Genomic DNA, 12,856 nt, shown 5'->3' with positions numbered 1-12,856 from the left:
CTCCCATGTTTTGTACAAATGAGAGAAATGAGGAAATGAGTCCTCATTTCCACTTATATAGTAAGTTCTCAATAGGGCCTATTTGGTTGGTCCTAGTCCAATCCAAGTAAGTTATTCCGGCATTTGAGACATGCATGCCCGTCTCCTTTGACTCATATGAAACACAATTTACAGGGAAGGTGCGGAAGAGTGTGTGTGATCATCTGGGGTTGTTCCCGATGTGGGAGGTGGGGTCCACGGGCATCGGAACTAGTTCAGCAGCACAAGTGCCACTAAATTCAGCCCACCGGATTCAGGCCCAGGTGCCTCTAGTGGTCTATTTTTGGTGGTCAAGATAGCTGCGTGTCTTGACTGCTTGCTGTCCACAAGTTGGTCTTGCACGAGTAGTTGCCCTAGGCTATGCACATAGCCTTCCGATAGTTTTGGTACGTATCGGGATTCGAGTGTAGGGTGCCGAGTCACTTACCGTCTATAATCGAAAGGCTTGAATCCCATCTAGTTGGATTGGCAAGCAACGCACGAGCAAGTGGGGTCATCTCTCCCCCTATTGTAATGGGCAACCGCGAGCCAAAACCCTATGGTACTTTCTAATTCTGATCTGAGACCTATCACAACAGTTCAAATTAGACCAGGTTAGGGCACTGGTGTAACATTCAAACCTTCCAAGCCTAAGCAATAAGTCACCTAATGCCTTCCCACTTGAATCCTGTCGCTTGTTGTAAATTGCTGAGAAGACCTTGGACACATCCCTAGGCAAACCCCCTAGTGATTGGAAAAAGTTGGACAAAAGTCTATCCAACACGGCACTAGGATGACCACCGAAAACATCACCTCAATTTGGTAGTGCTTGCTATATTGAAATGACTCAAATGCCTATGGGTCCAGCTACGCACATCGCGACCAAGTCCAACTAACCTCCCAAACTACATTGCACCTTTCCCTATGACTTGCACACCCTGTGAGTCAAAGGTGGTGACAAATAAGCCCTAAGGCCGCCCTCTATATAAGGGAGAAATGAGCTCATTTTCTCATTTCTCACTTGTACACAACGTAGGACAGGGAGAGGAAAGAGGAAAAAGAGAAGAAGAAGAAGAAGGGGAAGCTCCTAGCTACATGTGTAGTTGCTGGTTACCGCCGAAGATAGGTGCTACCTTCCCAAACCCTTTTTCCTTCCATTTTGGTTTTTGGTTTATTGGAAAACCATTGATTCACTGGGTTGGAGGGGTATACCTTGACCCCTGTGACTCCCGATGGTCCAATTGGTGTGCATTGCACTCCCTAGCATGTTTCTCTAACTCAAATCAAGCTACCCGAGATCCAATGATATTTTAACCAAATAAGGAGGTTAGGGTTTTAACCGTTTCTTCTCTGTATCTCCCAAATGCCTCAGTGGAAATATAAATAGTTCAGTTTTAATGAGAGGAGAGAAGACCCCCTACAATCTTTATGAACAAATCCCAGAAATTAGGCCCAAGCTAACAAACCCCCATGAAGTTTGGTCAGTAGAAGGAGACCCACTGGAAGGATAGGGTTAATCCGGTGACCAAAATCCGATTACCTTTGAGACCTCAAGTGGCCTCTACCGGGCCATCGGATTCACACAGTGTTAATCCAGTGTCTTGAATCTTGAATTCGGTGACACTTCTGAACTGTCAAATTTATAGTTTTGATACTTTTTTATGGAAACCCTGTAGGTCCACCTAGATGTTCTCGACACGTGTTAACACCCGTTTTGTCACACCCCGTTCACCCTGAACCGGAGTGATGACCGAGTTAACACCGGTTAACCCAAACCTGCCAGGATCATCAGATACTGTATTCCACCACAGCATACACACACTAACACAAGTTCATCAAATCAGCGGAAGACTAAGTTTTACCTGTAAATAATTTCCATATACTTGATACCCAAATGATGATACCATAATTATATACATTTGGGCCCGAAGGCATGATATATACACAAAAAGAATAAAGTCCAAGTATCAAGTATATACAAGAAAATATCAAAATCATCAGAGTACACAGCTCGGCTCGGTATCAAGGCTGGAGCTCAGCTCGGCCTCAGAACCGCTGTCCCGCAGCACAGCTCACACACGCGCAGTCTACGCCGTGCTCAAACTCCTCAGGGGTCCACCAGTCCTCTTCAGGAAACTCGACTATGGGACCCACCCCATGCTCCTCAGATGCATGACCTGCAAAATCATCTAAAAAGGGGGTGTACACGTGGAATGAGCTCACTAGCTCAGTAAGTAGAGAGGTGGACCACACACAACAGTCCACACATCACAACACATCATATGCACTACATGCCATGCAAGTCATTTTAAATCACATACACCTAGTCAACATTACTAAGTCTTTGGTTTTAGTGCTACTACAACCACAGTGCGCGTATACTCTGGGTACGAGCCGCGAACTCCCTCCCGCGATACGCCCATAGGGCTGTTGGAGAAGGCCCACCGTGAGTACTCGGAAAAATAAGACAATGCCGTCCACCGGCTCTCAACAGAAATGTAAATAAATTAAATGACAGTGCTGACTCCAGCAATTTAAAAGCAGTACGATTGGCCCTCTTGAAATACCACCGGGGTTGCCGGCTGTCCTACACGACTCGCCGGGCGTAATGCCTAACCGCCACAGTGTCCGACAACCGCGACCCCTGCTTCCCCCCAAATGGCAACCCAACACCTCAACCCCTTTTGGGAAGGGTCGTAGCACGGGATGGTGAGAATCCTAATACCGCATGCTCCTATATGCAGTACGACTGCATAGTGCCACCGTGTCCCATACCACGGGCCACCAATGCATTCGTTTCCAAGCCGACCATGGCATCTAGTCTATCAAGGCATTATGCAACATGATGTGCACATTCAACATATAACATCTCATTCAATTTGCATTTGAAAAGTAAACATAGCATAAATGCACATCAATGTGTAAAATGACTATTCTATATAGCATATTCATGATGACATGACTAGATTAGATATAGTTATATGAATGCCAAACAAATGCCTTGAAATAGGCCAAACGTCCTCTCTCCACTTACTTGTAGCGTACAAGGAGTCCCGCTCGGTACGGGTGAGATCCGGAGCGAATCGGGTAGGCTTTGGTGAACCTAACAAAATTGAGCGGGTTAGTACTTCACCATTTTAGAATCAAAATTAATGAAATCCGACGTCAAAATCGTGTTTAGAACGTCGAAAGAAGGTCCCACGTCCGATTTGGGCTCGATCGGACATAAGGGTCATCTTCGGGGCCACTCAGGTGGGTCGGACAGGTGGGCTGTCTACCCACCGGTCCTACCCGCCGGTTTGGACCGGAGGGTATGGACCCGCCGGTAGGACCCGCCGGTCCTACCCGCCGGTTTGGCCAGGGACCCCCCCTGGCCTCTCAGGTGGGTGCTCTCAGGCGGGTAGGGACCCGCCGGTTGTACCCGCCGGTTTTGGCGGAAAAACCCCAGTTTCTTCTCAACTTCCTCCATTCCTTGGGGACCCAAATGGGGCTTTTCTCAATCCATTCTTCACACCTTTAAAGTCCTATAGGATGGTTCTAGCTTAGATCTAAGTTAGATTCAAGTGAGGGGAACCATCTTACCTTCTTTGCTCAAGAATGACTTCAAACCCTCCAAATCACTTCCAACTCACAATGCTCCTTCTACCTTGTCAATATCTCTTCAAATCCTTCAAGATCAACACATAAATCATCTATTAAACCTTAGATTCATCATTTCAAAGGGTGTTTACAAGATCTTAAGAAACCATACTCGAATCAAGGGTTTAAAGCGTGGGTATGGTTAATGTTCATAAAATCCAACTTTTCTTACCTCCAACTGTAGACCTCGAGTTGAAGATTACTCTCCCGGCACCGGAATGGCAAGATCGAGCTTCGGCGCCACTGAAATCCTTCCTTTCTTCCTCTTCCCTTCTTCTTCCCCTTCTTTTCTCTCTCCTCTTTACTTTTCTCACCAACGTACGAGGGTAATAAATGGAAAGAAAAGAAATCATAAAGCTTTATATACTATTCCTACTTAAGTGAATAGTGTTGGATGGGTCACTCAGGTGGGTGGGTGTACCCACCGGTCATACCCACCCGAGAGTCAAAACTTGGGATTTTGACCGGGCTCGGACCTCGGCTCAAACCCCACTCCAGGCATACATTGTAGCCTACGTATATATCTTAAAATACAGATATAATACCTGTTTTATCCGTACATAGCCTTATGGTAGGTGCACGTACACGGTTTGGGCACTCCCGTCTCTTCTGGCACTGGCTCGGACTTGTCGGGCCAGCCGGTGTTTAAGGTCACCCGTGCCATCATAGCCCATAAGGAACCCGCTCTAACATCCTCTGGCTCGGTTCCTGCATGGTTAAACCGGTTCAACCGCGAAATCAGACCGGGTTTAAGAAGCGGGATATTACATTACCCCCCCTTCTGAAAAATTTCGTCCTCGAAATTGCGTACCTGGTTGATCAAAAAGATGAGGGTACTTGGCTCGCATTTCTTCTTCTACCTCCCAAGATGCTTCTTCAAGTGAGTGATCAGCCCATCGCACCTTTACATAGGAAATGGAGCAGTTGCGAAGGGTTTTCACCTTCTGGTCCAAAATTTCAGCTGGCTGTTCTGTGTAGGTCATATCAGCTTCTAGGTACCCTGGTTCCACGGGTAGTACATGAGATGGATCATGCACATATTTCTTCAGCATGGATACATGGAATACATTGTGAACATTTCCAAGCGAAGGTGGCAGGGCAAGCATGTAGGCTACTGAGCCAACCCGGGACAAGATCTCAAATGGTCCCATGTATCTTGGGCTCAACTTCCCCTTTCTGTGAAACCTTTGCAAACCTTTAGTAGGAGAGATCTTGAGAAATACCTTTTCTCCTGGCTGAAATTCAATCTCCTTCCTGCGGGTGTCTGCATAGCTCTTTTGACGGGACTGAGCTGCTTTAATCCGTTCTCTAATAACGTCGACCTTGTCACAAGTCATCTGGATCATCTCAGGTCCTAACATTCGACGTTCACCTATCTCATCCCAATACAAATGAGTTCTGCACTTTCTGCCATATAACGCCTCATATGGAGCCATCCCAATTGTAGCTTGGTAACTATTATTATATGCAAACTCCATAAGAGGTATATATTCTTCCCAGCTGCCACTCATCTCCATTGCACATGCCCTGAGCATGTCTTCTAATATCTGTATAGTTCGCTCCGACTGGCCGTCCGTCTGTGGGTGAAAGGCTGTACTCAAATTCAGCTGTGATCCCAAGGCACGCTGTAAGCTTTTCCAAAATCTGGAAGTGAACCTTGGGTCCCTATCTGAAACAATGCTCACTGGCACTCCATGTAAACGCACTATGTTGTCCGTGTAAAGTTGTGCTAGTTTGGTCATGGAGAACTTGGTTTTGATAGGAATGAAATGAGCAGTCTTGGTAAGCCGATCCACAATCACCCATATCGCATCCATTCCCTTAGGTATACCTGGTACTCCGGTGACGAAGTCCATTGTAATCCTTTCCCACTTCCATTCTGGTACTGGGAGTGGCTGAAGGGTACCATAAGGTCGATGCCTCTCAGCTTTCACCTTCTGGCAGGTAAGACAAGTAGCCACATACAAAGCTATGGTGACTTTCATGCTTGGCCACCAGTAACTCTGTTTGAGGTCTTTGTACATTTTGGTACTTCCTGGGTGGAGTGAGTACTCGGAGCTATGTGCTTCTCTCACGATTTTATCCTGTATATCCAAATCATCGGGTACACACAATCTGTTTCGAAACATCAATGCCCCATCACTGGCCAAAGTAAAATCTGGGTCGTTCATTGTTTGGTCTTGAACCTTGACTCTGATCCGCTGCAATTTAGGATCCAGGGGTTGCTTCATTATCACCTCTTGCCTAATTGCCGGATGCACCTGTAGAGCCGATAAGGATACCGTCAACCACTTAAGGTTTTCTGGTTGAGGTTCAAGCTCTAAGGTTGCCCCTTCATACAAGAGGGTCTCTTCCATTAGCATCGCCTCTTGCACAAGTGGTGAGCTTACTGCTAAGCATGAAAGCGACACAGTCTGTGTCTTCCGACTTAATGCATCTGCCACTACATTAGCCTTGCCGGGATGATACTGAATATCGCAGTCATAATCCTTCATGAGTTCAAGCCATCTTCTCTGTCTCATGTTCAAATCTTTTTGGGTGAAGAAGTATTTTAGGCTCTTGTGGTCACTGTATATCTCACACTTCTCCCCATACAAATAGTGTCGCCAGATCTTAAGGGCAAAAATGACTGCCGCTAGTTCCAAGTCATGAGTGGGGTAATTCTTCTCATATTCCTTTAGTTGTCGGGATGCATATGCTATTACCTTCCCGCGTTGCATGAGAACACAACCCAAACCAACTTTGGAAGCATCGGTATAAACTGTCATTCCACCTGTGCCTTCAGGAATAGCCAGCACAGGGGCAGTCACCAACTTCTCTTTCAGTTCCTGGAAGCTCTTCTCGCATTCCTCTGCCCAGTCGAATTTCACACCTTTTTAGTCAACTTGGTCATTGGTGCTGAGATCCGAGCAAAATTCTCGATGAAACGCCGGTAGTATCCAGCCAAACCCAGGAAGCTTCTAATTTCAGTAACATTCTTGGGACTTTCCCATTCCACTACTGCTTTTACCTTAGCAGGATCTACTTCGATTCCAGCTTTAGACACTACGTGCCCTAGGAATCCAACTTGTTCAAGCCAAAATTCACACTTGCTGTACTTGGCAAACAACTGTTGATCTCTCAACCTCTGTAACATCATTCTCTCAACCTCTGTAACACCATTCTCAAGTGTTGAGTGTGCTCCTCCTCGGTCTTGGAGTAGATCAAGATATCGTCAATAAAAACAATTACCCATTTGTCGAGCACATCCTGAAATACTCGATTCATTAGATCCATGAATGCTGCCGGTGCATTGGTTAACCCGAAGGACAACACTAGGAACTCATAATGGCCGTATCGAGTCCTAAATGCTGTTTTAGGTATATCACTGCTCTTTATCTTGAGCTGATAATAGCCGGACCGAAGGTCTATCTTTGAAAATACCCTGGCTCCCTGCAACTGATCGAATAAATCATCAATGCGTGGCAATGGATACCGGTTCTTAATGGTCAGCTTATTCAACTCCCGGTAATCTATGCACATACGTAAACTACCATCCTTCTTCTTGACAAACAACACCGGGGCACCCCAAGGTGAAACACTTGGGCGAATAAACCCCTTTTCTAATAGTTCTTGCAATTGCATCTGCAACTCCTTCAATTCAGCTGGTGCCATCCTGTATGGAGCCTTAGATACTGGAGCTGCTCCAGGAGTCAAGTCTATGGCAAATTCCAACTCTCTATCAGGGGGTAAATGCACCAGATCATCTGGGAAAACATCGGGAAAATCCTTAACCACCTTTACTTCTTCTAGAGGTGTAACTCTTGCATCAACATCAAGTACCGAGGCTATGTAACCCTGACATCCACTTCCTAGTAACTTTACCGCTTGGAGAGCGGAGACGAGGACCTTCCTCACCCTTTTCATTGTATCTGCTCGGTATACCCACTCTTTCCCTTCGTCATCTGTTACCTTAATCAGCCTTTCCGCACAGATCACATTAGCTCGATGAGCCGACAGCCAATCCATACCCAATATAACATCAAAATTCTGCATATTGAATTTAATGAGTTGTGCATCAAAGTTCTTCCCACTAATCTCCACTGGGCACGGCCCATACATTTCTTTCAACTGTGCAACTTTACCAGTAGGCATACTAACAATCATTCCATGGTCTAGAATTCTGGGTGACATCTCAAGTTTCCCTACAAATCTCTTAGATGCGAATGAATGAGTAGCTCCTGAATCAAATAAAACATGGGCTGGTATACCCGATATGGGTAGGATACCTAGTATAACAATGTATATAATTTCAGCAGGTCATCAATATGAATCAAAATGAACTTCTTAATTCAAAATGCACCTGCTACAACTTCTGTACTAGCCTCAGCTTCCTTGGCTGATAGGGCATACATCCTTCCCTGCGGTTGACTGCCTCGAGGTAAGGGAGGTCGGTACGCAGAGGGCTGACTGGAGGGCAAGGCTGTCCGGGCCCGACAGTCTTTCGCATAATGCCCATATGAATGGCAGTTGAAACAACGAATCTGAGACGTCGGAACTGGAGCGGGGCCCCTCTGCACTTGACCCGCTGCAGATGGAGGTCGAGGTGGTCTTGAAGTTGTAGGTGCCACACTAGTGTTCGGGCGAAAGGGAGTAGAACCCGAACCACCAACTGGCCTAGAAGGATAGCCAGATGGCCTATAGGGCTGCCTATACATAGGCCCAGAACTGTATGATCCACGGTAGGCTTTGGAGGAATTTCTCGCATCTGGGAATGGATTTGTTCTCTTCCACAGTCCAGGAGTGAGGGACTGTTCACCCTTTTGCTTATCTTCCATTGTTTTGGCCTTCTGTACAATCTGGCCATATTCTGTCAAATCCAAGACTTCAAGCACAGACCCAATAGATGCTTTCAGGCCTTTTAGGAACCTTGCTGCCTTTTCTTCAGCCGTTCGCATATGCCTTGGGGCGAAATGGAACAAACTTTCGAACTGTTGCTAATATTCAAGGACAGTTTTACCTCCTTGAGTTAAGGCCATGAACTCAGTCTCCTTCCGATCTCTGAAACTACGTGGATAATGGTTATCCAAGAACAATTCCTTGAACTGCTGCCAAGTAGGCTCTGGATGAGCAGCCATCAATATAGGCTTGGAAGCTTGCCACCAAGAATTTGCCTCTTTCTTGAGTTGTAACCCAGCACAAATGAGCTTCTGGGCATCCGTGCACTCAAGCACCTCAAATATCTTCTCCAATTCTTGGATCCATTGATCCGGTTCTAGAGGGTCACTCCCCACCTTAGAGAATACCGGTGGTAAGTTCCTCTTGAACGACTCTACCACCCTTGACGTATTACTCGCCGCCGGGAAGTTAGGAGCATAGGCAGGATAGTAGGAGCATGGATGAGGCATCCCATGCTGAGGAATACCGAATGGTGGGATTGGAGGTGTACCCACTTGTGGTCCCGTTCCCGACCCTACAGGTGGGTCCTGCGGAGTGTGTACCCGGGGAGGTTGACCCGGGTGAGAAAAATCCAACTGTTGCTGGATGGCAGTCATAAATGCTTGCTGTTGCTGAAGCATTTGTTGTTGGAAAGCTTGTTGGGACTGCTGAATTATTGTAGCAACATCTCCCGGTGTAATGACCGGTGGAGGGTCCGGGAGTGCAGTCATAGGTGGGTCCCCATGTGCCCCACCCTGACCAAGGGTCTCTGGAGGTAGTGGAGGTGAGGTTTGCCCCACAGAGCGGGACCTCCTGGGATTTTGTGGTCGACCGACCCGACGAGGACCCCGCGAGGTACCTCGGGCATTACTACCGGATCTAATACGTACCATCGTATCCCTGTACCTGGAACATATCACACACCATATTGGTTAAACACCATAGAACTGATTTAGGCACACAATCATATGCCATTATATGAGGTGTTGTAGTGTATGATAGCCTGTAATTAATCATAGCTCAATTCCAAGATACAGGCAAAGTCCACAACATACATGCTAATGATCCCACTTGACCATAGCATATTGATCATAGGAATAATATCCACCATAAAACCAATGAAAACATAATAGGAGAAGAGAAGGGAAAAGACAAAGAAGGAAAATTTTCAGAATTTTAAAAATTTTCCCTTCTGTCCTAAACGGTGGGATGAACCGGCGGGTAGGGACCCGCCGGTCCCAGCACCCCAAACCTGCGGGTGTCACCGGCGGGTAGGGACCCGCCGGTCTGACCCGCCGGTCCTGCCCGTGTTAAAACACGAACAGGGCCCTTCAGGCCCTGTTTTGCCTGTCACTCTCACTCTCTCCCCTCTCTTTCTTCCTTTTCCTTTTGGACGATCTTGGGAGTCTACTCGACGCTCCTATTCGCGGTTCCACTCATCCACTCGGCGCTTTAGTGAAGAGTCAACTCATCTCCATCCAAGTAAGTTCCTCTTCTTCTCCTTTTTCCAGAATTTCCATTTGGGTGAAATGCTTGAATAGGGTTTACTTTCTAGGCTTTCTTTCTCTATTTTTCACCATAGAATAGTCTTTCCATGTGTTTATGATGATTCTACTGTAGTCATTCGTAGCTTATAGAAATTTGTTTCTTCATTTGGGGAAAAACCCCCAATTTGTGCCGTAGGTTCCCAAATTTGGGGATTTCTTACATTGTTGATCCTTTTCTCCAATTGGTGATTCCTTTGTAGTACATTCCACTTGTTTTATGCTTAATATGCTTTAGATTGCATGAATCACCCATTATGCTTGGAACCCCTATGTTTTCCCATGAAAATTCCTATTTTTGGCATTGATTTCCTTGATTTTCACTCCTACTAGTATTCATAGAACTCTATAGTCTATTTGGGGCATGTTCTTGCATTTACATCATCCCACTACTATGTCATTTCGCCTTAGTCCTATGGTTTCCGGTTGTTCTCCATTATATTCGAATTTGCACCATGTACTTGAATTCCCTCATTTTACTTATACTCTTTGCTTTTGCTGTCCTTTGCTGTTTTGACATGTTCCTATGCGTTGTCAACTACCATGCTTCATGTCATAAGTTTCCTATCGTTCTCAGATTGTCGCCGTTCCCGTTTTGCATAAATTGGATTTTGGGTTTCCCTTCTTTAATGCTGCTGTCTTTTATTTCTGTACTAACCCCACTTCCCTTTTTCTTATTGCCAGGATGTCTTCACACACCGGCAGAGGACCATCTTCCTCTGGCGTTCGACGCAAGACCACCGCTTCTAAGCGGAAAAGTGCGGAGACCAGCACTTCTGCTCATCGCACAGGGAGACCTGCACCTACTCAGTCTGACCCTTCAGATTATGATGAGGAGCACTTCACTAGTGCAGAGGCCACAGCCAACTGGACCAACTTCCTGAAGGGGTCAGTGTTGATGGAAAAGACCGTGGTAGTCGAGGACTTCCACAAGGCCAGGCTTCAGGAGAGGTTCTCAGCATTGGGCTGGGACTCTATTCTTCAGGTGGACCGACCGTGCTACGAGCAGCTCGTCCGTCGGTTTTATTGCAACCTGGAGGTGTCGTATCAGTACGGGGAATTCACCATCAGCAGCTTGGTGAAGGGAGTGGATATCCAGCTGACGGTAGGCACCCTGGCCAGCATATTGGGTATATCGGCGGCGGGACACCGATACTACAGTCCCCCCAGGAGTAGGCCTCAGGGACCGTTCATGAGTATGGAGACACCGGACTTCATCTACGAGGCCATCTGCGGCAGCAGCAGTCGCCCGGAGTCCGAGACATCTTTCTTCCCTGAGGTCCGTCTCTTCGCCCGGTTGATCCAGTTCAACCTGCTCCCCAGAGGAGGTCATCGGAACCAGGTAGGTTTCATGGCGGCTTTCATTGCATTTTGTATTTTCACAGCCGCAGAGGGAGGCGGGGAGCACTTGTGCCTTCCCTATATCATCCTCAGAGCGATGGAGCACCATGCTTCCCACCCAGAGGACGGAGGATTCCCCTACGGCAGGATCCTCACCAGGATCTTCGAGTTCTTCGGGGTGAATCTGAGCGGAGAGGAGGGGAAGACTCCGGCTGATAGGTTCGATCGGAGCAACCTTTTGAAGATGAGTCTCCATACCCTCATGGATTCACCTCCTAGATCAGGAGCTCAGAGAGGTAGGGGTAGGAGGGCTGCCCCTATGGTGGATGTCCCCATGGAGGAGGAGTCCAGTGAGGAGGATGAGGAGGAGGATCTGATGGGTGGCAGCATTCCTGAGGAGGCGCCTCAGGAGTCGAGAGGTCCGAGTCCTAGTTCTTCCAGAGCTGCAGCCCCACCATATGGAGCCCCACCACCTGGGAGTGGTGACTACGACTATAAGGTCAGGACAGCCTCCATGCGGGCCTTGCAGGATGGCCAGGTTCATATACTGAGGCGGCTGGACGAGATTGCCTCCAGGCAGACCACCTTGGAGGATTCCTTCCGTAGGCTGGGTTAGGACTTGGACACCAGGGCCAATGCTATCTCAGCAGACTATGGCCGGCTTCGGAGGGAGGTACAGGTGGTGAACGCGAGGTTCGATTATTACGATCACCGCTTCGATATTAACTCCAGGCCTCCAGCGAACGTGGTGATCATCGACGACGATGACGACGACCAGTGAGGGCTTGGCTCGCCCATACTAGCTGTTTACCCGTTTTCTCCTTTTTTGTAGACATTGTATATTTATTTCTTCTCATTCCTTGTAATTGCAATGTAACTTGATTTTCATTTATGGAATGAAATATCTTTGGATAATGGATTGTTGTGGTGTTTTCATATGTGGAGTACCTGTGTGGTTTTTTGTGGTGATGTGATTTTTCTATCTGTGCCCTTGGTTATATTATTATCTATTGTTTATCAGGTTTTGTGTAAAATTTTTGGAAATCCCACTTTACGCCGTTATGCTGCCGAAATTTCGTCGAAATAGCACTTTATAGGTTATAGTACCATCCTAATCACCTTTTATCTACACTCTCGCATGCCATGAATGCAACTTATAATATAACTCCATTTTATACTTTCTTTCTTTGACTTTTAATCTTTAAGCTTTTATCTTTACCCAACCCCATTTTCCTATTATAGAGTCTACGGAATTCTAATGGTATGCTGTAAGTGGAGCAGAGCATCACGCTCTGATACCACCGTTTGTCACACCCCATCCACCCTGAACCGGAGCGGTGACCGAGTTAACACCCGTTAACCCAAACCTACCAGGATCATCAGATACTGTATTCCAC

The 12,856-nt window shown here is 46.9% G+C and overlaps 1 protein-coding gene across 1 annotated transcript in view; it reads right to left on the bottom strand.

Annotated features, from left to right (window-relative positions):
- Positions 1-4,484: 4,484 nt before the first annotated feature.
- The window catches only part of LOC122089553, a gene marked incomplete at its 3' end in the record, with an annotated part of 66,022 nt that continues 57,650 nt past the window's right edge, over positions 4,485-12,856 (bottom strand). The window contains 5 exon segments of the mRNA XM_042659290.1: positions 4,485-5,771; positions 6,084-6,215; positions 6,288-6,529; positions 6,792-7,149; positions 7,333-7,536. Of these exon segments, the coding sequence (XP_042515224.1) occupies positions 4,485-5,771; positions 6,084-6,215; positions 6,288-6,529; positions 6,792-7,149; positions 7,333-7,536 (2,223 nt within the window).

The sequence above is a fragment of the Macadamia integrifolia genome, chromosome 9 (assembly GCF_013358625.1).
Source record: "Macadamia integrifolia cultivar HAES 741 chromosome 9, SCU_Mint_v3, whole genome shotgun sequence".
In the NCBI taxonomy this organism is placed as follows: Eukaryota; Viridiplantae; Streptophyta; class Magnoliopsida; order Proteales; family Proteaceae; genus Macadamia; species Macadamia integrifolia.
The sequence above is the reverse complement of the archived record's forward strand: the minus strand, read 5'-3'. Positions and strand labels throughout refer to the sequence as shown.